This window comes from Macaca thibetana, chromosome 1, assembly GCF_024542745.1.
Source record: "Macaca thibetana thibetana isolate TM-01 chromosome 1, ASM2454274v1, whole genome shotgun sequence".
NCBI classification, from domain to species: domain Eukaryota; kingdom Metazoa; phylum Chordata; class Mammalia; order Primates; family Cercopithecidae; genus Macaca; species Macaca thibetana.
The window spans coordinates 201,134,419-201,160,689 of NC_065578.1; the positions used below are offsets into that span (position 1 = coordinate 201,134,419).

The 26,271-nt window shown below is 44.6% G+C and overlaps 2 protein-coding genes across 2 annotated transcripts in view; both read left to right on the forward strand.

The window, feature by feature from the left end:
* The window catches only part of URB2 (URB2 ribosome biogenesis homolog), a 33,783-nt gene extending 14,035 nt beyond the window's left edge, over positions 1 to 19,748 (forward strand). The window contains exons 5-10 of the mRNA XM_050769031.1: positions 3,170 to 3,330; positions 5,463 to 5,573; positions 7,149 to 7,391; positions 10,933 to 11,020; positions 13,970 to 14,109; positions 18,795 to 19,748. Of these exons, the coding sequence (XP_050624988.1) occupies positions 3,170 to 3,330; positions 5,463 to 5,573; positions 7,149 to 7,391; positions 10,933 to 11,020; positions 13,970 to 14,109; positions 18,795 to 18,992 (941 nt within the window). The 3' untranslated portion in view covers positions 18,993 to 19,748. The remainder of the gene's footprint in view (positions 1 to 3,169; positions 3,331 to 5,462; positions 5,574 to 7,148; positions 7,392 to 10,932; positions 11,021 to 13,969; positions 14,110 to 18,794) is intronic.
* The window catches only part of GALNT2 (polypeptide N-acetylgalactosaminyltransferase 2), a 1,373,297-nt gene that overhangs the window by 733,956 nt on the left and 613,070 nt on the right, over positions 1 to 26,271 (forward strand). The window lies entirely within an intron of this gene.

Below are 26,271 nucleotides of genomic sequence, written 5' to 3' on the forward strand. Positions count from 1 at the left end.
AAATAAAATACACTTTTACTCCTCCCAAACAAACAGTTAATGGAAGAGATTTCTTCTGTTTCAAGATGGCACACACCACAATTGTGGGGGGTCTTTTCTTTTTTGTTTTGGTGGTAACAAAAGGGCTGGGGTCAGGTCAGTCTTTTGAGGTGAGGTCTGCAAGTCAGCCAAATCTGACCCTCGTTAATGTCACGTTAACGTCCGTGTTAAGCACCCGTTAAGGTCTGTGTTTCTGGGTGGAGAAGCTGTGACGGATGGGGCCACAGGCGTGCCTTTCAGTACGTGAGGGTTAAATGGGTTCTCGCAGAAAGTAGAGCCATCTGGTCTGCTTGTGCCAGCGCCAGAACTGGAGTGCCACGGGCCAAATCACGCTGCTGTTGTCTCCCTTTCAGTAACTGTCTCTGGCTGGATTCTGGATTAACCGAAAGGCTCTGATATTACATTGTTCTGTCTTACTGTGTCAGGGTGTCTTTTAGTGAATGGTGTTCACCTTCTTAATGGGGGCTAAAATCGAGTCTTTTATTAAGCCTAATTATAGTATTCTAAGTGACTGGCCCAAGAAACGGCAGCCGGTGGTCTGAAGCTCTGTCCTTGTGCCCTTTGGTTAAACAGAATATTGTGTCCTCCTTTTCCTCTTCAACCCTGCTGAGTTGAGGCAGTCTCTTTTTTTTCGAGACAGAGTCTCGTTCTGTCACCCAGGCTGGAGTACCGTGCACAGTCTTGGCTCACTGCGACCTCCGCCTCGCGGCTTTGAGCGATTCTCTTGCCTTGGCCTCCCGAGTAGCTGGGATTATAGGTGTGTGCCACCACACCCAGCTAGTTCTTGTATTTTTAGTAGAGATGAGGTTTTACCGTGTTGGCCAGGCTGGTCTCGAACTCCTGACCTTAAGTGATCCGCCTGCCTTGGCCTCCCAAAGTGCTGGGATTACAGGCATGAGCCACCGTGCCTGGCCGAGTTGAGGCAGTCTTTAAGTCCTAACTGTATGTCCCTGAACTTTTGGTACCTTATTTCCCCAGGGACAGAGCCCCTCGGTCACAGCGTGGTCAGGGTTGGGCAAGGCCAGACTGGTACACTGTGCCCTCAGTTCATGGGCCTGGGGTGTTGCTGTGTCCAGGCCTCTTCCATCTGAGCTGTTAGACACTGTCCAGGGAAGTGCCAGAATTGTGAGTGCTCCGGAAGAAATGCCAAATGAGGAGTGGCCCAAGGCTTTGGGCAGGAAGAGGGAGTGTGAAGAGGGACCGTGCAGGTGCCCCAGCCATGGAGTTCTCCCTGTGTCCTTAAAGGTGGCTCAGAGGTGGGCTTTTGAAAAGAATGCCTTCTGATAGTAGAACAGAGGGCCTGAATTCAATTACAGAAACCAACATTTCTAAAAATGCTTCTTGGCTGGGAGTGGTGGCTGGCATCTGTAGTCCTGCACTTAGGGAGGCTGAGCCAAGAGATCACTTGAGGCCAGGAGTTTGAGACCAACCTGGGTGAAAAAGCAAAACCCCATCTCTACAAAAAGCCCGTGCGGGTAGCATGCACCTGTGGTCCCAGCTACTCCGGAGGCTGAGGCGAGAGGACCCCTTGAGCCCAAGAGGTCGAGGCTGCAGTGAGCCATGATTGTGCCACTGCATTCCAACCTGGGTGATGGAGTGAGACCCTGTCTCCAGAAACATAAAAAAACAATTAAAATGCTTGTATGTTTGAGGCTGTGTCCTGCTCTGGAGATGAGTGAGGTATTGATTTTGGCCTGTGTAATTAAGTAAACAGACATTCGCACACATCACAGGGTAAAGGTGGGGGAGACGCCGTAAAGTGAACCAGAGCTATGGGACTCGGTGGAGAGGCCACATACAGGCCACGTGTGAGTGGCCCTTGAAGCGTAGCTAGGGCAGGTGGAAATGGGAGCCTTTCGTGTGAGGGCACTGTGTTGTGAACTCTGTGGCCTTTTTTTATTTGCCAGCCACAGGAGTTGGTGCTGTTATGCCCACTTCACTGATGAGGGAGTTGAGGCTCAGATAAATCATGGGTCCAGGGTTTTACAGCTTATGGGAGACTTGGATCTAGATCTTTACCTCCCAAAAGTCCACTTTCCCCCAATGCTGTAAATAGTAAGCAAAGACGGGAAAGCAGGACGGTATTCTGGCAATGTGGAATAGGCAGGTGGGGCTGAAGCGCTGGCTGGAAAGATGACCTGGGGCCAGATGATAAAGGGCCTTGAGTGCCCTGGCTTTGGGCGTTATTGTGAAACTGTGGGCCTGAGGACACTGGGGATGATGGGAAACAGCTGGGTGACTTCCTGACCGTCATCCAGGCCTGAAAAATGGAGCTCTCTTAATCTTTATGACTTTCTCATCTGTTTAAAATATCACCCACTCTTGCACCCCTACCGATTTTATAAAAGAAACACAAATAAAGTAGAGAAATAAAATACTGTTGACCCTTGAACAACATAGGGGTTAAGGCACCAACCCTCGGCACAGTAAAAAATTCCATGTATATCCTTCTGAAACAATTCTATTTAAAAAATCTTATATTACTTTTGACTCTCTGGAGATTTCCAAACTACTGATAGCCTACTGTTGACCAAAGCCTTACTGATAATATAAACAGTCGATTACCACGTTTTGTGTATGTATTTATGTATTCTTACAATCAAATAAGCTAAAGAAGATGTTATTAAGAAAATAATAAGGAAGAGAAAATGTATTTGCCATTCATTAAGTGAAGTATATTATCATCAAGGTCTTCATCCTCTTCATCTTCACATTGAGTAGGTTGAGGAGGAGGAAGAGGAGGGGTTGATCTTACTATCTCGGGGTGCCAGAGGCAGAAGAAAACCCATGTGTAAGTGGATCCATGCAGTTCAAACATTGTTCAAGGGTCAACGGCACAAAGCAATAATCACTGTCTTCTGTGGTTCGGAGTTTACCTCCTAAGCATGGGTGTTGTCTTCTGTGTTTGTGTGTGTACACACAGTGCACAGGTGCAGCTGTGTATGTGAGAGCATGGCATCACACTAAATACGTGTACCTGCTTTTTCCACTAGTGCTTGTATCACCATGCCCCTAACTTGGTGATGTTTGATGGCGGCCATAGCTGTGCGCAGTTTCATCATGTGGCTACTTGGTAATTTATTTCACCTGTCTGTCACATCTTAACAGTTTTGGTTTCTTACCCACACAGATCCTGAAATTCCTGTTCGGGTCACTCAGGATATTGAGCCTCATTTGGGAGCCTTGTTCACCCAAATGTTAGAGGTTGGGACGACAGAGGACTTGAGGCAGGTGATGCAGTGTATTCTCCAGGGACTGGACGTCAGTAACATGTGGAAAGCAGATGTGCAGGTGGGCGGCTTCTCCCTCCTTGTGTGGCAGGCTCAGAAATCATGTCGGCTCAAATGGGAAAACTGATTTGAGATGTGGTGTCACCCTTAAAACTAAACAAATTCTAACTGGTAGAGACTCTAGGCAAAGAGGGAGTCTGTGAGAGGGAGCCCTGGCCTGTGGGACAGCCCAGGCTGCGGCGTAGGGAAGGCCTTAGTTTTCAAACGGGAAGTCTTCAAATTACAAATGTGTGGTCTTATTATGTCAAATACTAAAAGTTACACGTTCACAAAACTGATACATAAAAAAGTTAAATTCTGCTCATTCTTTGCTGAAGACCCCTCACACCATGCTTTTCGAAACCTGTGGCCTGATTGGGCCATACTGCCCTCATGCCAGCATCTGAGAAGCACCTCAGTCAGCCTGCCCCTTCAGTTCTGACAGAAGTCACCGACACAGCCTGCATGGTGTTGCACTTGCTGAGTGCCTTTGCACACAGCTCACATGCTGGGATTTGCTTCTCTGAATGCCTGTGGGCACTGGACCGGTCAGACGTCTCTTACACAAGGAAGAAGGCCACAGGCCACAGAGCCAGTGGTTGGCGGGGCGGAGACTCCAGCCAAGGTCTGTGGTCTAGGCTGCCTCGTGAATGGCTTGTTGACTCCTGGTCATATACAGCACACTGGTGTTGGGTACTGATTTGGGCAGGGGAAGAAACAACCCCAAATTTCTGTTTGGACCAGTTGGTCAGGAGACTTCCCAGAGGAAGTGAGACTCCAGCTGTGCCCTGAAGAATGCAGGAGACTTGGTTGGGGAGCAGAGGTGAGGGGAAGGGAGGCGTGCACCGTGCAGGCAGCGTGTTGGGCTGCCAGGAGGAGGGGATGGGATGTACAAGTGTGAGAAGATGGACAGGGAGAAGTGGTGTGGGGGGGTGGGCCCTGGTGGGGAGATAGCCTGTAGGTGGGCAGGAGAGTGGGAGTGGAGATGGGGCTTTGGGGTGTGCATAGTCAGAGGGAGCAGAGAAGGGAAGAGAGTGAAAGGCAGAAGCCAGGACTTTCGCTAGGGTTGTAGGGTGGGCTGCACAGCATTCGGGGAGAAGAGGATGGTGTGAGGCTGAAATAGAAACCCACTGACAGTGTGAAATGCCTGGCACCCAGTAAAGGCAGGGCTCTGCCTATGTCTCATGGTTTAAAACCTTATTTTTCAAAGGGGAAGTTTTTCAAATTACAAATGTGTGGTCTTACTGTGTAAAATACTAAGTATTACATATTCACAATACTGATACATATAAAAGTTAAATTCTGGCCGGGCGCGGTGGCTCATGCCTGTAATCCCAGCACTTTGGGAGGCCGAGGTGGGTGGATTATATGAGGTCAGGAGTTCGAAACCAGCCTGGCCAACATAGTGAAACCGCATCCCTACTAAAAATACAAAAATTAGCTGGGTGTGATGGTGGGTGCCTGTAATCCCAGCCACTTGGGAGGCCGAGGCAGGAGAATTGCTTGAGCCCAGGAGGTGGAGGTTGCAGTGAGCAGAGATCATGCCATTGCACTCCAAGCCTGGTGACAGAGCGAGACTCAGTCTCAAAAAAAAAAATTAAATTCTGCTCATTCTTTGCTTAAGACCCCTCCCACCATATGTTTTGAAACACGTGACCTGATTGGGCCATATTGCCCTCATATCAGCACGTAGCACCCGCGACCACAGCACCTAATCCGATTGTTTTCATGTTTTCCTCCAGCCTCTCCTGTCTGTAAGCATGCATCGTTGCTCAGTGAAGTAACAGCCAGTGTCCTCTGCGTGGACAGAGCCTTGACAACACAGGGTCTCCATAATTAGGTCACAGTGTGTAACTCTTGTGCAATTCACTGTCCTGGCCCATTTACGTGCTTGGTTTAGTGAGATGCTGCTGAAAGACCCTGACTTTGCCCCAGCTCTGCTCATCTTCTTCACTTCCTTCCTGTCTGCGTGCTGATGTGAAGGTTGTCCCTCCTAGGACTTAACCCCAAGCAGGCCTTATCCACGTCCCCTGACACCAGGGCTCTCAATCCACTCCAATGCTGCAGCCCCAGGGAGCAGGCTCCTTCCCCAGGCGGAGTTCTTAAGAGAGAACAAGCTATCTCTGCTGCTAAGTTTTTTCTCTTTTACCCCAGGCTATTGTGTCAGCTATTACATTGCTGAGGCTGCTACTGAACTGCCCACTCAGTGGAGAGAAAGCAAGTCTGTTGTGGCGTGCGTGTCCCCAGATAGTCACGGCTTTAACAGTGAGTACCCTCTGGAGATGTGTCCTCCAGCTCCTCCCCTCCCTCTTCCTATAAAGACAGAAGTCAGCCTTTTGGGGGTCTGCTGCCCTGTGGCTTTATGCAGAGCGTGTGTGTGGGCTGCTTCCTGAGGGCAACGGTGAGCAGGATGCTGAGTTTGTGTGTCCTGCCTGAACACATTGGTATCAACAGTTGGAACAGTGGAAGGGAAGTGGTATCAAGGGACATTTAGTAGCATTGGGAAGCATCAGACAGGCAGTAAAAACAGGGATGTAGTGATAAAGGGAGGCTATCGTGGAGGCCTGCTTAATTTTTAAAATTTTATGTTTTATTATTTTTTTAGAAATAGGGTCTCAATGTGTGGTCCAGGCTAAGGTGAAGTGGCTATTTGCAGGTGCGAACATAGTGTTCTGCAGCCTCAAACTCCTGGCCTCAAGTGATCCTTCTGCCTCAGCCTCCCAGGTCACCAGGATTATAGGTGCATGCCACTTCAGCCAGCTTATAGATGCCTATTTAATCAGATGATAATACAAGGAATTCTGGGGCTTTCTTTGTCCCCACAAAATGTTGTGGTTAGTTTAATGCACTCATTTATTTGTAGGAGTTTTGTGTGTGTGTATGTGTGTGTATGTATGTGTGTGTGTGTGTTTAAGGCCTATGATACAGTGAGAATAAAATGCTTTATAGGATGGGATCGTAATGTTGCAGATAGGAGTTTATTTTGTTACAATCTTACTCAAATGTTAAAATTTGTGACCAGTTGTTGCTAGGCTGTTTGTTTCACTAGAACAAAAGTCTGGCTCAGATTGGGACTGTCTCCTGCCCTCTAAAAACCCTGACCTGGGTGTTCTTACGCTTAGGTGTGAAGGAGCAGTATCTATTTTACCATCATCCTCTGCCCTAATTCTAGCCGTTGCTACCTGAGAGAATTGCCCTGGGTTAGCATGTTCCTGGGGCAAAAGGGCCTAAAAAACAGACTTAATATTCTCTCTTGTTTCCAATTTGGCTGCTTTGTCATTTTCCTGAGCATCCGTTTTGGTGGATGGCAGGGGTCGTCATCACTAAGTATGTGTGGTGAGCATCAGGAGAGGCATGTGGGCTATATATGGGGGTGACCCATGCTGACGGGCAGGCAGTGTTGATGATGTGTGTGGTAGGCCCTCACTGATGAGAACACCAGGCTAGAATCTGCTTATGTCCACCCAAAGGGTATAGCAGGGGTCTACACAGCCAGAATACCCAGCAGAACAGTGAGCATTGTAAGAGACAGCCCTCACCAGGGCTGCTGTGTGTCTGAGAAGGAGGGTCACAGGTGAGCTGTCCCAGGTTACGTAGGTAAGACTTTGAGCTATCCTTCCTCTTGGGTCTGTTCTCTGTATTTTCTAAATCATTAATTGAGTATCTTTCACTAGAGCTGATTTGTAAGAAGTTTAACAAATGGTATTTAACTGCCCACTGACTACATCAATTCATTTTGGAGCACAGACGTCTTTACCTCAGTCACTCGGTGCTACAGTGTTTGTGTTATTTCCTTGGGGAATTACTTTCATTTTTCCTCTATCTCATCTTGCCCTTTAGCTCCTAAACCGAGAAGCTTGTCAGGAGCAGCCTGTGTCCCTCACAGTGGTCGGGCCTGTCTTAGACGTCCTGGCGGCACTGCTGCGGCAGGGGGAGGAGGCCATCGGCAACCCCCACCACGTCAGCCTGGCCTTCAGCATCCTTCTCACTGTCCCTTTGGACCATCTGAAGCCGCCGGAGTATGGAAGCATCTTCCTGAGGCTGCACAACGTGCTCTTCTCAATCCTGCAGTGTCACCCTAAGGTGAGAAGGAGGGCGAGAGCAGCAGGCAACTTTTCCTCTGCGAGCAGGGTACTTGAAGTCTATAGAAAAGTGGCAGCAAAACTTTACTATTGCAGGACAATAATACAAATAATGAATTGCCAGGCAAACTTTCTGTTCTAGTAAATTTCAGAGCCAAGTGGTTTCTCAAGCATAAAAATGCTTGACCTTCATACTGGGCTTTGTGAGCGAGTTTTTCTTCACTGGATCTGGCGCTTTGAATAGTGTTTGTATACTACAGGTTGAACACTTCTAATCCAAAATGCTCTAAAACTTGAAACTTTTAGAGTGCTGACATCGTGCCACAAGTGGAAAATCCCACTCCTGACCTCACGTGACTGGTCACAGTCATAACACAGTCAAAACTTTATTTCATGCATAAAATTATTTAAAATTATTGTAGAAAATTACCTTCAACTGTGTGTATAAGCTATATAAAGTGAAACATAAATGAATTTTTAAATTATGTTTAGATGGGTCCCATCTCCAAGATATCTCATTTTATATATATGCAAATATTCCAAAATCTGTAATCTGAAACACTTCTGGTCCCAAAGCTTTAGGATAAGGGATACACAATCTGTACTATTTAAGGAAGCTCATTAGAAATTACTCTGTTTTTGCTCACCATGTATTTAAGTAAGCCACTCACTTGCATAGATCTCTTGCTGGGCTTTTAATTCAAATGGATATAGGGAATGAGGCATCCTGAGTTCCAGTTTTATAGTATGCTCCTTTTTAAGTTAAACTGAAACTGGGGATAAATATCCCACAGAAAAAATTACAGTTCAGCTAACGTTTATTGAACATTTGATATGTTCCGCCCCATAGCAAGCCTGTGAAGGGGGCACTAATCCCATTTTATTGATGAATAAACTGAAGCTCAGTGCCACCAAATGATTTGACCAATGTCACTTAGCTGAGTCTAAACCTTAGACTCAAGACTTGTTATCTTTGACCAGTGTTCTTTTCATGGTGCCACCACTGTATGTATGGCTGACTATATGTGTAGGAACTCATAAATATGACAGTTAATGCATCGCTTAATGACAAGAGACATGTTCTGAGAAGTATGTCGTTAGGCATTTTTGTTGCGCAAACACCATAGATCATATAATACTTTCACAAACTCAGATGGTACAGCGTACTGCACACCTAGGCTATGGGGTATAGCCTGTTGCTTCTAGGCTATAAACCTACAAACCTATACAGCACGTGACTGTGCTGAATCCTGTAGGCAGTTGTAACACAATGGTGAGTATTTGTGCGTTTAAACAGAGAAATGTTCCATTAAAAATACAATCTTATAATCTTATAGGACCACCGTTGTTTTATACAGTGTGCTTTTGACCAGAATATGGTTTTGTAGTGCATCGCTGTGTATCATATATTCATGCATATTGAGATATTTTTAAGTGTTTTGATGTCCTAAGGATAGAGACCTGCCAGCAATGCAGTTTTTAAGAAAAATACTCTCTGGTAAGCTAAATACTCATGAAATTGGATCTAACTCTAAAGCCTTCCCCCGTTAACAGTTGCCTTTGGCCCTGTTTATCCTGTCAGCATCTTTGTTTTAAAATCTCTCTGCTGTTGTTAGATTTGTATGTGACTGTACAATATAAATGCAATGCACATAAGTTACAAACTGAAATTACAGGTGCAGGATTTCATGAAGTTGATGAAAGTAGTATTAGAAAGCAGCTTGATTCTTCTGCTTGCAAAACCATTAGCAAATGACCATTTAGTGGAATTAGATCATGTAACGAATGGAGAAAATTGACCAGGATAATGACATGGTATTACAGTAAAGAATGATGTGAATTAATCAAAGCTCACTCTCATCTGTTGGGGTTGTGTAGGGAATCTGATGCCTGACCACAGCATCAGCAGTGTGCGTGGCAGGCCCACGCGGATGTAAACACGCAGCCAGAATCGCATCAGCAGTGTGCGTGGCAGGCCCACGCGGATGTAAACACGCAGCCAGAATCCTCTTAGGTACATTTAAAGGGTATAGCAAGAAGTCAGCACAGCCAGCGTACCCAGCAGAATGATCAGCAGCTTGTGCTGTTCCAGGCACTTTACATGGCTTAGCTTGTTCAGTCTTTGCAACAACCTATCATCTTCATTTTGCAGATGAGGAAACTGAGGTGCACACAGACAAAAAAGAGCTAGATGATTTGTTCAAGATCATAAGGAGCCAGAGTGTGAACCCAGATAGTTCCAAAAGGATTTGTGTGCTTTTCATCAATGTGATAGCAAAGGATTAAGAGAGGGTCCTTGGGGAACTGGATGAAACACTGGAATACTTTTGCAAAAATGACTTCTTTCAGAATATGCTGCAAAAAGTCAGTAATTTGACATGAAGAATGTGGTATTATGCTATCAAAAATTTTGTTGGACAAATTATGCCAAAGAGAATAATCCCAACACTTGACTTACTCTCTGTTCACTCTCACACGTGGTGCAGCACTGTCCAGCAGTGGTTGGCAGTGGTGGGCGTGTGCTGTGTCTCCATCGTCCAGCATGGTAACCACTGGCCACAGCTGTCTTGACCACTTGAAATGTGGCCAGTATGACTAGGAACTGAATATTTAATTGTATTTAATTCTAATTAATTTAAATGTAAGTAGTCACATGTGGCTGGCGGTGCTCTGCTGGACAGTGTGTGGTTGTGATTCAGACCTAAAGATGATTCAGTACAAAAAAGGCATGTTCTGTCATCAAAATCTCATTTTTCTTTTTTTTTTTTTTTTTTTTTTTTGAGATGGAATCTCGCTCTGTCACTCAGGCTGGAGTGCAATGATGCGATCTTGGCTCAGTGTAACCTCTGCCTCCTGGGTTCAAGCAATTTTTGTGCCTCGGCCTCCCAAGTAGCTGGAATTACAGGCACCGGGCACCATGCTTGGCTAATTTTTGTATTTTTAGTAGAAACAGGGTTTCACCATGTTGGCCAGGCTGGTCTCCAACTCCTGACCTCAGGTGATCCACCTGCCTAGGCCTCCCAAAGTGCTGGGATTATAGGTAGGAGCTGCTGTGCCCGGCTGAAATCTCATTTTTCAAGCAGAGCTTTTCACCACTATTAATTGAGAGGTTTTGGTCACCATTTTAAGTGCATTTGCTTTAACATAATCTTTTTTTTTTTTGTACCAATGATACTTGAATATATTAATTAGTATTGTTCCTATTATTGTTTATTTCTACCCATTTCCAGAATGAATTAGCACCAGCTTAGAGTAAAAGCTGATTCCAAACCGGGATTGCCTGATAGACCTCCTGAAGTTATGCAGTGTGGGGGTCTCTACCCTCGATAGTTAAAATAAGGGTCAAAGAGTCTAATACAAGATGAATGAGCAGTGACACCAGCATGTCCAGGTGAAAAGATGTGGCTACCCCTGGGCACACACAACTGGTTTGAGTGTCCCGATAGACAAGGCTAAGAAATAAATAAGTATGAGCTCCTTTAAAGTAGAAAAACTTAAATAATCACATGTGTACTTTTACATTCTGTTATCTGTCATCACAGGTAATGCTGAAAGCCATCCCTTCCTTCTTGAACTCTTTCAATAGATTGGTGTTTTCAGTTATGCGTGAAGGGCGGCAGAAGGACAAAGGTAATTTGGAGTAACATCAGATACAGTTTCAAATGTATTTATCATGAGGTGTTGGCTGCTGGCCACATATGTTACTGAAAATAAAACTACTCAGTTGTGTTTAAATAAGAGAAATGTTGATATCAAATGAATACTCAAATTTTTTTTTTTTTTTTAATTTCAAATGGTCACATTTTATCTTATCCAAAACAGTGGATGAATCAGGCATCTCCTTATTGAAATAGTTCCTTTTCTGGGAAAGAAAATAACAGATTTAGGAAATGGTTACTGAGCATGTATATCATATAAAGGGCATACAGAAATGACTTACAACCGCATTCCTGCCCTTAAGGAACTTGTAGTTCAACAGGGAGATGAAAAGGAACAGGCAGGTATAGAGCAATCTCATTTTATAAAAGGGATAAGGTCCTTCCGCTCACTGCTGCAGCCTCACCTTGGCAAGGGTGTGTTTGTTTACTAGGGAAACACTAACTGCCATATGGCAATAGCATATATTATGTGTACAATTCATTTTTCAGCTTTGAAGTTGATTCTTGTTGAATTTGTAATTTGAGGGAGACTTTCATTATTTTAAAAATTGCTGGCTGGGCGTGGTGGCTTATGGCTATAATCCCAGCATTTTGGGAGGCTGAGGCGGGTGGATTACCTGAGGTCAGGAGTTCAAGCCCAGCCTGGCCAACATGGTGAAACCCTGTCTCTACTAAAAATACAAAAATTAGCTGGGCATGGTGGCACACTCCTGTAATCCGAGCTATTCGGGAGGCTGAGGCAGGAGAATTGTTTAAGCCCGGGAGGCAGAGGTTGCAGTGAGCCAAGATCGCGCCATTGCACTCCAGGCTGAGCAATAGGGCAAGATTGCGTCTCCCAAAAAAAAAAAAAAGAAAAAACAGTGTGAAAACCAAAATTGCATGACTTTCTATTTTATATTGCAGTATTTTGAAATTGCATAGCATGTACCAGCCCTGTACTGTCTGATGTGCTAAGCGGTAGGTCAGGGTATCAGCTCAGATGCTCTGGGACCATAACTCAACTCAGGGTGTCAGAGAAGACCCTGTGACCGCAGTTCTGGGCAGACTGGAAATACACAAGTGGTGCTCAGCTTCTCTCTCAACCTTGTGGCTCAGTTTTGTAGACCTACGCAATAGCCCTTTAACCAGACAACTTTTGAGAAAAGGGAAAGGGCATCGTTAACACTAGGCTTCAATGCCTCTGCCTGGTTTTGGGATCAGTCAGTGGCACAGTTAGATATTTCACTTCCTCCTGTGTCTGATGCAGAGCATGTCAGCTTAATATTGTGAATCGATTTAGGAGCAGCCTTCGTAAACAAGTTTCCCCTCCCATGTCAGCCTCAGCCAGTTGGTGGTGGCTGCCTGCAGTTCTGTGTCAAGGCCTCTCCCATCATGTCTGAGCTCAGCCAGGAGGAATCCCTGTACTTGTTGTCATGTCTGCCTGGATGGAAGGGGACTTGCTCAGTGGTGGTGGAGCACAGCCTGGTCACACTGCCACAGGCGTGTCCTTTGTCATGTATTTGAGGAAGCACAGGAGCACATCACGCTTCTGGTACTCTGTGCTGTGTTCATGTGAATGTAGCTTCATCATCTTGTCTGCTAAGACCTGGTTCTCAGACATATTCATGGCTTAACTGAGTAGAGTTTTAACTCTTTTATTCTCTCTTTTATTGGTATCTAATATGCTCTTTCTAATGGGCATGCATTAAATTGGTGGCCAAAATAACAAGTGCTATGTATTCATGTAATATGTTGAACAGTCTGAAAAGAGAAGAAACAGTCGATGTTAGATATTAAAGCATATCACCAAAGTATATTTTCTGTTGAAATGCTACATGAAATGCTACACGAATGTTAACAGTAATATAGTTTAGTACAATTACATTGATCTAGAAAAATTACATCTATAAAATATGTTTGTATGCTTATTCAGGTCTTCAAAAAAGGTATGCATTCCAAAAATCAACTTTATTGAGTTATATACATGTATGCATAACAAATTGCTTCTGTTTAAGTTATGCAATTTAATGGGTTTTATGTATGTGTGAAGCTGTCCCCACAATCAAAATACAGAATATTCTCCATCATCCTTAAAAGATTCCTCTGGCTTCTTTGCAGTTTTTTCTCCACTGTGGTCCCAGCCCCAGTCACCCATCTGCTTTTTGTCCTTATGGATTTGTTTGTGTTTTCTGGAGTTTTATAAAAACATGCCTACCATTGTGCTGAATGACAGCAGGGAAGGTGCTCTGGTGTGTGCTGGAACTTCCCCATGGGCTGTAACTCAGGCTGTGGGGACGCACATGCAATTAGGATTCTTGGGAGGAGTTTGTTAAGAGGCCCTGGATGGTCCTGAAACTATATGATAGGAAAAGAGCTAGGAATCAGAAGTAAATCTAGGAAGACAGTAGAATGTCTACTAATGATAATTGAATCCTATGTCTGTCCAGCTATAAAAGGCACATACACAAACAATTTCTGAAACTTAAGGAGGCAAAGACATAATTTAGGGTATCTCATTTTTTAAATCATATGTCGGTAAATGATTTTCTCCCCTTAAGATAATTTTTAATTTTTTTTTCCATTTTATGCCTTTCTTATAGAACTCCATCTTGGTTTTTTTTTTTTGTTTGTTTTTTTTTTTTTTTTTTTTTTTTTAGTAATCCTAGATTTCATCCTAAAAATCTTGATTACTTTTCTGGTTAGACTCTTAAAAACACCTGAGCACTCTTGAGTTTTTAAAGTGTCCTTCCCTTTGTTGTGTAGATAACTGTTTGGACATATCTGTTCTCCCTTATTCTGTCTGCAAAATAAGCCAATTAAAGAGCCTGGGAAAACATGTAACACTTGAGATGATTTTCACCTGTATTAGAAGTCTAACATAGAAGAGCTAAAATGTGCTGTTTTTGAACTAATTGGTTGGGAAACCCTTTGCTGTCTGTAGGAAGCACAGATGACCTGCCCACGGTCCTAAAGTGTGCACGCCTGGTTGAAAGGATGTACAGCCACATCGCCGCACGAGCTGAGGACTTCACTGTGTTTTCCCCATTTATGGTGGCCCAGTACGTGTTGGAGGTACAGAAGGTAAAATCGGGTTCACTGTCTTTCACCAAGTGCTGTGTTTATGGTCCTTAAGCCGGGTTTCTCAACCAAAATGGCAAGTGATGTTGTGGGTCTGACAGTTCTCTGTTGCTGTGTGCAAGTTTTAGACAGGGGTTTGCTCTCTCACTCAGGCTGGAGTGCATTAGTGCGATAATAGCACACTACAGCCTCGAACTCTTGGGCTCAAATGATCCTCCTGCCTCAGCCTCCCAAGTAGCTAGGACTACAGGCATGTACTATTACACTCAGCTAATTTTTAAATTTTTGTAGAGATGGGGTCTCGCTATGTTGTGCAGGCTGGTCCTGAACTCCTAGCCTCAGGCCTTCCTTCCTCCTCAGCCTCTCCAGTCTCTGGAGTCCTGTGTATTTCAAGGTGTTAGCAGCATTCCTACAGGGTTATTGTAAGGACCAAATGAAATGACATACAGAGGACTCAGTGGTGCCTTGTACACAGAAAATGCTCGATTATCTGTCTTGCTCCAGCACAAACCCTGGGGTCTATTTTGGTTGGTTTCTTGAGTTATATAAAAGGAGAGGAAATATTACTCAGGCCCAAGAACAGGAGCTGTCATAGGACCAGGCTTAATGGAGACTGGAAAGAGGGGTTCTAGACCTCAGGGTTCTGGGGTCCCCTCAGCTGCAAGAGTTCATGTATCTTTACTCTGGAGGTGTGTCATTCATGTGACTCAGCTGCTCTCAGACACTCAAAGTAGATGACAAGGTGGAGATAAAGGTGGTTGTTCAGATAGATTGAGAAAAAATATCTTTGTCCAAATTAATCTGACTTTTTGATTCAGTGTTCTGGATAATTCATTATTCAAGCAGTTATCTTCTATCTTTTTTTTTTTTTTTTTGAGATGGAGTTCTGCTCTTTCTCCCAGGCCAGAGTGCAGTGACACGATCTCAGCTTACTGCAACCTCTGCCTCCTGGGTTCAAGCGATTCTTCTGCCTCAGCCTCCTGAGTAGCTGGGATTATAGGTGCCCACCACCATGCCTGGCTCATTTTTGTATTTTCAGTAGAGACAGGGTCTTGCCATGTTGGCCAGGCTGGTCTAGAACTCCTGACCTCAGGTGATCCACCCGCCTTGGCCTCCCAAAGTGCCAAGATTACAGGTGTGAGTCACTGCGCCCAGCCATTTAACAGTTATCTTACTTTGGAATGTCACCATGCTATTTTCAAAATTCCATAGGACCGTCTGTGACCCATAGTAAACTCACTACAGAACTTTATAAATCTAGGCTGTATAAATCTTGGTTTAAATTGACTGTCACAGGCTTGAGTAAAGTGCGGTGTATTTTTTTGTCTGTCTTCTTCTGTATGTATAGATATACATTTATATTGTGTTCAATCTCTCTGTAAAATATCCATTTCCCCTTTGTAAATCTTGTAAGAACGATAGTAAAATCACGAGTAAGCTTGTTAGGGTAGAGGTGTCAGCATTTGTCCAGGGAGGCTGGGTTGAATGGGCTTCCTTAGAAAACCTGGAGCTGCATAACTTTTCATCCCTGCTCCTGTTTTAGATACATCTAGAACTACTAAATAATTTCTACCCCGCTGGCCTTGCTCACCTTGGCAGGTGGGTAGGGACATGGGGGCAGCCTGGCCATGTGAGTGCACACACCTTACCAGGTGTGGGGCCCACACCTGGTAAGAGCTGCAGATCTTGAGAACACCCCTTCAAGTTGTCCTTTGACCAAGATGTGGGCTTATAGTTTGGTTTCCTTGCAGTTATTTGGCCTTTTTATGGAATCTTAATGTTTCCCAAGCACACCAGTCATTAACATGTAAGCTTTTGATGAAAGAAAAGCTGGCATTATTTTCTGTCTTACTGAATAATAAAATGAGACATAGTAATATCACTTCACTAAGGGCCAAGAAGAGAAGCAGTAATTTGAACCCTTAAGTCGCTAATTATTATTCTGAAATTTACTTTATGAAAAGTCTCTGGCTTCCTGGCCTCATTATTCATGTCTAATTTATGCTCATTAGTTATATTTTATTTTTAATCTTGAAAGCCAGAGGCCTTGGGAATTAGCTAGGGCCACAGCCTCCCAGAATCCACTGTCTCCACAGTCTATGTTTTATCTTTCATTTGTTTTTAAATTCAGTAATGAAGAAAATATTCCATATGCATTAGCGGCTTCTACTGAGAGAGCCGTAAATCTTTCTAGATCAGTGTGTTTTAAGTTTAATTAAATGCCAGATCTAATGCTAAATAGGTCTCCTTTGCATTTTCCTTGTACTTCTGCAGAGTTGAGTATTGCTGGTGGGACCTGTCAGTAGTCAGGGAAGACGACCTGGTGAGATGTGTCAGTCAGGAGAAGGGGCAGCTCCAGAGGCCCGCTCGTCTTCTTTCCTCCAAGCAGTAATGAGTCCCCGTGGAAACATGCGGGGAAATTATGGTTACTTTCATCTTCTTTTTTATCTGTAGACCAAATTTACAGTGTCCCTCCGCAGACGCTCCTTGACTTAGGATGGGGCTGTGTCCCGATAAAACCATAGTATGTTCAAAATATCATAAGTCGAAATGCATTCAATACTTGATAAACCCATCGTAAAAGTGAAAAAATCGTAAGTTGAACCATCGTTAAGTGCAGATGCTCCTCGACTTAATGATGCAGTTACATCTGGATAAATCCATTGTTAATTCAAAAAATGTTAAGTCAAAAAGTGTTAAATTGAACCGTCTTAAGTCAGGAACCATCTGTATGTTGATACCTTAGAATGAATAGTTTGTGCTGCCCATCTTATCTAAGGTTTTTAAAAGCTACTTAGCGACGTTTTCATTTGTTGGCCAATGATCTTAGTCTTGTAGAAATTGACTTTTTTCTTGTTTTATAAATAAGTTGTCTGAAACCTAAAGATTTAAAGTGGTTGTGTTGTCTAAAACCTACTGGCCTTCCTAGCTCTTTGTTAGAGGCTGTCTGGCTGCATTTTCACTACTGAGAAACTCTGCGAATAGTTCAGAGCATGGGCTCTGGGCTCAGACTGCCTAGGTTCAAGTCTCAGTGCTGCCAGTTATTAGCTGTGTGACTTTGGGGAGGTCAGTGAACCTCAGTTTTTGCCTTTGGAAGTGGAATTATTTATTTAGTAAGTGATGAATGAACGAGTATGAACAAGTAGTCCACTTACAAAGCTCTCACCCTGCCAGTATGATCAAGGACTTTGTTTGTGTTTTTGTCTATTTTTTTGTTTTGTTTTGTTTTTTTCTTTCCCTCCCAATTACCTTGCTGTAAAATTCACAGACATGCCATTCTATCTTCGGTCCTTGAGTGTTCCTATCATCTATAAAATGGTAAAATTCAAGATGATCACTTGTCAGAAATTTCTGAACTATCACATGAAAAGGATCATAACTTTGAAGAATAGCATCATCTTAGAGACAGAAACAAATTACCTCTTTAGGAATGTACTTCTCAATGGTTGCCTTTGTGAATCAGTTCTTCTGGTTAATAAAATATATCCTCATTATAAGCTGTGTTTGCAGAGACACATTAACTCTTTCAGGTTATCAGGGTAGCAATAAATGATCAGCCAAATTCCAGGCCTGTCTGCTGGTACTTTACCACTGTTTTGTTTTTTTTTCTACTTTTTAAAAGTAATGGTAAATACATCTAGTATAAGGTGAATTTTACCAGCTTAACTGTTTTCTGTGTGCACTTCAGTAGTATTACATACTTTCTTATATTGTGCAGCCATCACTACCATCTGTTCCCAGAACTCTTCATTACTACTGCTTTTTAGTTTCAGTTACTGGGGTTTCAAGCTCTGTTCAGCCCCCATTTAGTTGAAACCTGAATGGATGTGGTAAGTGTGAAGAGAACCTGCTCCCCCAGCCTTTTAGGTTGGTTCGATATTAGTCTGAGTCTCTTCTCTGGAAGTTTGGGTGGAGCATCAGATATAGCCAGGTTGGAGCTGGCTGTGACGCCCACTCCTGTGCTCCAGATTTTAGTTAACCGTGAACTTCAGGGGAGAAGTGCATCTTTAGGCATGAGGACCAGTTCACCCATTCCAGGGCTATTAGGAATTAAGTGCATATTGTGCTGTTCTTGACACAAATAAAAAAAGAATCTATTAAGTGGCAATCATGAATCACTTCTGCTCTTGGGTGATATGATGTGATCTAATTACTAGTGTGGGCTTATCAGTGGTCTGTTTTGGTCATGTCAGAGCCTGCCTGCTGCCTTGCTCTGGGGTGAGATGGGGTCACAGTGTTACAGTGAACGTAGTCGTCATTGTCCCACAGGGTTGGCAAAGCTTCCAAGGTGATTGATGGCGTAGAAGAATTTGACACAATGGGCAGGCAGCTTACCTTCTTACAAGGTTTTTAAATGTAAAGACTCCAGGTTTTTTAAATGCCCCTGGTAAACATGTAAGCATCATTTACTGAACAGGAAAGCCGCCCTTGTGCTTTCATGGAGTTTCGTTCCAGGTTTCTGTTTGCTTGAGTTAGCTTCTATTTCCCCAAAATACAAACTAAAAATATGAGGATTTAAATATTTGACTTAGCAACAAAATTATGTTTTGAAAGTGAATGTCGATCTTGTCTCAGTTTGGAGATCAGTTTGAAGTCACTTCTCAGTCCTTCCCAAGATACTGTCAGCAGGTGGTGCGGCTTGATCTCTGCCCCCAATCGTTCTCACAGAGGTTTGCCTTTTTGCCCAGGTGACCTTGTATCCAGCTGTGAAATGTCTGCTGCAGGAGGGCATTTACCTCATCCTGGACCTCTGCGTCGAGCCTGACGTCCAGTTCCTGCGGGCCTCGCTGCAGCCGGGAATGAGGGACATCTTTAAGGAGCTCTACAATGACTATCTCAAGTACCACAAGGCCAAACATGAAGGAGAGAAAAGATATACGGCCTGAGGCCATGGGACAGAAGTGCTGCCAGGGGCATTGTCCAGAGGCTTTGGCTGCATGGTCTGAAAGAGCTGGAGAATGAAAGACTTACGATGTTCTAATTCGTAATATTGGTATACATAGAAAATCCTTTGGGTTTTATGTAGTATATTTTGATGTATTTTACATCGTGTTTTTCTACTATTTTTTAATACATAGTTTTATGCAGTAAATATTACAATAGAATCCTGAAAATTGACCCTGGGATGAGATTAATTCAGTAGAAAAATTGCGGACTCTCGGAACCTTTCCGTGTTTGGTTCTCGTCTTGGTTCAGTGGCTTGGTGTTCCCTCATCCACACTAGAAACTGCATAAAAGTTGGCTTTTTACTTTGGGTACATGGGTATATAATTCAGCCCTGTTTAACTATCTTTGCCTTTCAGATTCTTCAAGAAACATGGGAAGTATTCTTGAAATGTCACTTTTTCTGCCTTCCCTCTAAGTATGCTTTCTGAAGAAGTCAGGGAAAGTTAGAGTCTGTGGCCCGAGGTGTGTGCTCTGGGCAGGGATAGCGGGCACCTCAGGCAGGTGGGTGATCTTTAGCACAGGTGCCAGGGTTCCTGCCTGCTCCTCCTGCATTAGCTCTGTGAAGTTCATTTAGGAATTTTTTTCCTATTCAGTTTAATAAATAATCCTCATTGTTTTTGCTTATTACCTAAGCAATATATTTTTATTATAGCAACCTCAGAAAAGAAAAGTAAAAAGATAATTAAAAAAACTCATTCATAGTCTCAGTTACCCAGATAAGCCTCTGTTGTCACCTTGGAGTATCTAATTTTAGTCCCTTTACTATGTGTGTGTATATAGATGTGCATATCAATATATATAGTATCTAAATTGGATCATAAATGCATTTTTTAAGAGTTACCTTTTTTCCTGTGTGATATTTAAATAACTTTGGGTCAGTGAAAACATTCAACATATATTTGTTATTGGCTGCATGGTAGTCTGTTGAGTAGATACTGTTGTTTTATTTAATAAGTACCCCATGGTTAGACACAGGTATCTTTCCAAATTCCCTTTTATAGATGGTGCTTGCAGCTGAACTAGTTTCAGAAGATGAATTCTCATGAGTTGTATTATTTGTCAGAAAGCCACATCGTTTTTAAAGGATTTATATAAATATTGCCAAATTGCCCCTAGAATATGTACTAATTTATTTTCCTACTAGTGAGTCAACTTTTTTTTTTTTTTTTTTTTTTTTTTTTTGAGACGGAGTCTCGCTCTGTCGCCCAGGCTGGAGTGCAGTGCCCGGATCTCAGCTCACTGCAAGCTCCGCCTCCCGGGTTCACGCCATTCTCCTGCCTCAGCCTCCCGGGTAGCTGGGACTACAGGCGCCCGCCACCTCGCCTGGCTAGTTTTTTTTGTATTTTTTGGTGGAGACGGGGTTTCACCATGTTAGCCCATGTTGGGATGGTCTCGATCTCCTGACCTCGTGATCCGCCCGTCTCGGCCTCCCAAAGTGCTGGGATTACAGGCTTGAGCCACCGCGCCCGGCCGTCAGTCAACTTTAATAGTATTGATTTTTGTTTGTTTCTTTGTGCTTCCTTGATAGGCGAGAGATGTTATTCTGTTTCGAATTTCTTTAATTACTAAGAGATTATACGTTTTTGTATTTGCCATTTTTATTTCTTATGTAAATTATGTTTATATAATTATCTTCTGTAATAGCACATTTCTCAATTGGGATATTTACTGTTTTTCTTACTCACTATCTTTGTGGGATTCATGTTGGAATTCCCTTTTTAAGTAGTCCAAAATGCAGACTTTTAAAGTTATTCGAAGGATCATCCTTAAACAAAGACTTTTTTTTTTTTTACACTACAGTTTCAAGCAGATGTGATTGGAGCAGACAATATAAAATGAATGTCTTTGATACCTAAGAGAAATTGCCCGTGTTTTACACCCTACGTTTGATTTTATTTCCTGTGCTATCTTGTGGGGGCTGAGGGACAGTCCTGCCTTATGCACTGTGCAAGTCATCCGTTCCCTTCCTTTTCTCATCTAGACTGTGTGTGCGGACAGGCTTTCGAAGCTCTGGCCACCAGAAGTGGCTTGGGCTGGTCTGGCATCCTTTCACTTAATGCTTTGTGTTGACAGAGTTTTGTTTCTGCAGTAAACTCCCTGCAGGAGCCTGGAAGAGAGTCTGGTGGCGCCATTTCTTGTTCACAGTTGGAGATGGGTGTTGGTGTGAGCGGCGACCTTTCAAGGACACGGGCTGTAAACCAGCGGGAGCTAAAATCACGGTCTTAGGTTTGCCCCTGGTTCAAGTGCCCAGACCGGAAACTCACTGTCTCCGACGCCTTCATGGAGCCCTGGCTAGTTTTTCCTGTGCTGGAAATTCCTCCCCTGCCTTGGGAATGCTGGGGGAGCTGACAAATGTGGAGCAGTTCGTCAGGCGTCCTGGCGGTGGCACTGCAGGGCCTTTAGAGGGGAGTTGGCAGCGGCTGCCAGGCGGTCAGCCTTGAGGGAAGGGGAGGAAGAAAAGAAGGCTGGGTCTCCACCTCCTCCCTGCACAGCTCTGAAGGGCTCTCTGCTGTGTTCCTGTTTCAGGGGAAGCGGTCACAGGTTCCTCACAATCGTTTCTATTTGAACTCCAAATGCTCCTCAGCAAAGAATTTGTTTTAACTCCATTTTGCTGATTCATAGGGTAGAAGAAACATTTTTCCGGCTGGCGAATATGGAGGCTCTGTTATTCATTTTTATCCTGTTGGAATAGATCTCACAGGCAAAGAGAGTTGGCCCAGCCAGCTCTCCACATGGCAGAGTCAGGGACTCAGCTGCCGGGATGGCGAAATGCTGGGCTTCAGAGAGACTGCCCCCACCGGACTTGCTGTGGCTCTAGACCCCTCATCACCTGACAGATGTGTGTGAATCACCTGTCTGTACCAGGCACGGAGACACGGCCCTGGTCCTCAGGGAGCTTTCTAGCAGGGGACATTGACAACGAGCCAGGAAACAAATAGGCCACGGGGTGGTCACAGGGTTGGCAGCAAAGCAGACAAGTTCAGCGGCTGGAGAAAGGGGTGATATTTGAACTGACACCTGCCTGGGTGGTGAGAGGCGCCCCTGGTAGGGCCTGGGATGTGATCCTTAATGCCTGCACGGAATCCACGTGGCACCCTGGTTTTGGCTGAGAGCGGACACCTGAAGGGAGGGGTGGGTGTAAGGGGAGTTGGGCAAGAGAAGGCTCAGCGGGGTGACTGCCTGGGATGTTGCCTTGGGCGGTCCTGGACAGTAGCACATCGGGGACCCCCAGTGGCACAGACAACACACAGCCCCGTTCTCAAGCTTGCCCTTGACCGCTGCTTGTGGACCACAGTGGGTGGGTCTCCTTCACAGCCTGTCTTCTGCAGCTTCCTGGACTCGGCCTCCTACGGCAGCTGTGGAAACTGCCCATTGTTAAGGAGTGATGTGAAGTCTCCAGAAAAAAAGCAAGCAGGGGGTGTGTACTTGAAGGGATTTGGGTATTTTTTTTTTTTTCTTGGTTTCTCTTTTTCATTTTTCTTTGGAGACAGGATCTCACTCTGTTGCCTAGGCTGGAGTGCAGTGGTGCCGTCCTAGCTCACTGCACCCTCCAACTCCTGGGCTCAAGCGATCCTCTTGCCTCCAGCTTTCCGAGTAGTTGGGACTACAGGTGCACACCACCACAACCAGCTAATTTTTAAGTTTTTAGTAGAGATAGTCTCACTATGCTTCCCAGGCTGGTCTGGGACTCCTGGCCTCAAGCAGTCCTCCCTTCCTCGGCCTCCCAAAGTGCTGGGATTACAGGCGTTAGCCCCTGCACCCGGCCCTGGTTTCTCATAACTCATAGAGGTTACTTTGATTTATTGCCAGTGTGCCAGGCTATAGCCTGAATTCTTTTATCTAATAAGCTCACACATTTCTGCTTTATGTCTCGTAAAAGCCACTGTAGAGGCAGCAGCGGTGTCATTTTTGATTCCTCATTCCTTTGTGTAACTTCTGAACACTCCTTTTTTTTCATTTTACTTTGTTGTTTACCTTTTCCAGCTCTTCCAGCAGACAAGTTCAGTGGCTGGACGGAGAGGTGATATTCGCCCTTTCCCCCTCAGCCTGTATGTCTCTCGTGTGTCTCTAATGGATGTTACTTCTGTTGCCCTGTGCCCTCTTGTCCCCATGTCCTTCCAACACCATTCTGCCATCCCCACTCACTGACTTCTCTGCCCTCCCTCCCTGGTGTGTCTGGGCCACCTCTCCTAATCACTCCTGCTTGCTGGTGACCTCTCTTCTTTCCCAGTCTTCCCTCTTGTTTCCTGCTGGTATTTTTTGTAGCCTCATGTCCACAATGGGGACCCTTCTGAGACATCCTGACCCACGTTCCCAGGACTGCCACTCCTGCCCATCTGCCGTTGCTGATGTGAGAAATCATACTTGAGCCTCCCCGTTGGACTCTTCCTGGCTTCCCTTGCTCCTTTTTTTGAGAGGCTGAAGTACAGTGGTGTGATCCTAGCTCACTGCAGCCTCCAACTCCTGGGCTGAAGTGCTCCTCCCACGTCAGCCTCCCAAGTAGCTAGGACTACAGGTGCATGCCACCATGCCTGGCTAATGGTTTTTAAGTAGAGATGGGATCTCGCTATGTTGCCCAGGCTGGAATTGAACTCCTGAGCTCAGGTGATCCTCTTGCCTCGGCCTCCCAAAGTGCTGAGATTACAGGTGTGAGCCGCCATGCCTGACCCGATGAGCCTGTTTGTAATGTCCTTTCTCTGGCCTGCCCTGTTGTCCCTCTACCCAGCTTGGTCCCCATTGCCAGCATGACCACTGTGCCTCACTGGCATCCCTAGGTCTGGCACCTCCTTCCTCGGCTTTGGAGTCCCCTGATTGTTCTGCCCTCCCCTCAACTCTAGAGCCAGCTCTGTTGTGGGAGAAAGGAATGGAGTCATGGGGATTGATTCTTTACAAAATCCTGTTCCCTCTCTCCTGCTGGGTCCACCTGTTGGGAGGAAGATGTCTTTTTTCATCAGAGGAAGAAACATCCGTGAAGCAGCATAGCTTTGGGATGTTAGGAGCTTGTGGAGACTGGATTGTTATAATGGTTTTAATGTGAAGTTCTGGTTGATGGTAGAACATAGATGTTATGGACAAGGGGAAGGGATTGTGAAATGCTCCATAATGAACACAACTAGTAGTGAGAGTGGCTTTTCATTACAAAGGAGGATTGAGGGGATGTGACTCAGTAGAAATGGCACAGACCAGGCTCAATGGAGGTGAAAGTGTGTTGGGGCCTGGGGCAAGAAACACACTCAGAAAAATGAGGCCATGGGAAATCCCAGCAGTAATGCCTGGCTGGATGCCAAGGTGGTGATAAAGAAGCACCCACAGAAAGCACAAATCAGTGCACGGTCAGCCCTGCTTCTTCCTGTACCTTAATGTCATGCTGGAGGGCATGGCCAACTGTTTCTCAACTGTGGCCATTTCAAAGACTGAGAATGGATGTTCTTGTGGGGACAAATGTGGGTGTCGGTGACATTCAGTGTCTGGTATTCTCTGACTTGGCATGCAGCCTACACTGGTATTTTCTGTAAGCCCTCTTTGAGCTTTATAACAGATTAAATCAGGCACACAATCTCTTGCCATCTAACCGTAGCCCTCTGTCTCTTAAGTCTCCATCACTTTCCCTGCTGCTGTTTACAGACACACACAGAATACTCTTAATTTATCTTAAATATCGATCCTATTATCCTCCCACATGCCCATCAGCCTTTTCTCTTGACTACCCAACAATTATAAGGAGTCTACCTTTGTTCCTTCGTTATCCTTCCCATTGAAACTGCCCTCTGAAAGATGACTGGGTCAGCTTCAGCCACCTGGCTTCACGAATGTGTGGTAGGTCCTTGACCATCGCTGGACACCCTTGGCTGGTCAGACCCCCTGCTGGCTCTCTGCATCCTCTAGGGCCTCAACTATCTCTAATGCTCTTGCTTACCTTTTTCTCTCCCTTCCCCTAAAATACTGGTGTCCTCAAGGATTAGTTCTTGACAATTCTCTCTAGACTTTCTAACTTTCCTGACCTTCCACTCCCCAGCATCACCATTGCCTCCAGGCAAGTCCTTCTCAAACTTGCCAATTTCTGGTCATTGAATTGAGTTGAAAATCTGGAGGACATAACCGATTCCTCACTCTCCTTCAGTCCCAGCTCTCACTAGTGTCTTCCCTCTTTTCTCTTACTGCCTGCGGTCACTCATCCTAGAGATTGTTTCTAAATAGTCCTAGTGGTTGTACCTCCATCTTCCTTCAAAACCTCCAAGGAGTCTCCTTTCCAAAAACACTTTTTTTTTTTTTTTTTTTTTTTTTTGAGACCGGGTCTTGCTCTGTTGCCCAGGATGGGGTGCACTGGTATGATCTTGGCTCACTGCAGCCTTTGCCTCCCAGGTTCAAGCAATTCTCCCACTTCAGCCTCCTGAGTAGCTGGAACTACAGGTGCGTGTCACCACACTCAGCTAATTTTTATATTTTTTTGTTAGAGACGGGGTTTCACCATGTTGGCCAGGCTGGTCTTGAACTTGTGGCCTCAAGTGATCCACCATCCTTGGACTCCAGTGTTAGGATTACAGGCGTGAGCCACCGCGCCTGGTCTTATCATGACTTTTGGAAACTCCATCTAAAATCCCACCCACCTACCTTGACCATCCTGTCTGCTTTTCCCTGCTTCATTACTTTTTCCTCAGTATGTTTTGCTCTCCAATTTACTAGGTGTTTTGCCTATTCATGTTGTCTGGTGTCCTTTTTCCTAGTAGAAGTTAAACTCCACGTATGCAGGGATCCTGTTTGTGCTACTCACAGCTATGAGTATGGACTGGGAATGGGCACCTGGCACATAGTAGGTGCTCAATTAATACTTGTTGGATGAAGAATGCCCTGGGAATACTGGACTTCCAGCAGAGTAGAGCAATTTGAAAACTGCGCTCCACCCACTTGCTTCCATAAGTGTCAATGAATGCATCTTTGTAGAATAAATGTTGGAAAAACAAGTGACTGTGTGAATTAAATTTTCCATGCACTGTGTGCGTCTGCATGGCCTGACTGTATGGAGGCTGCAGTTTACCACAACAAAGTGTTGCTGATGCTCCCTATTACAATGTGTCGTTGTTTCACTAAACACCCACAGCTTACGTTTTCAGAAGATCTGGAAATGTGACATTAGCTTCCTGATTGTGTCAATTTCCAGATGCATTCATCCCTAATCCAGCAAATGTCAGGAGGGCTGCTTTATGACCCAGGGCTGAG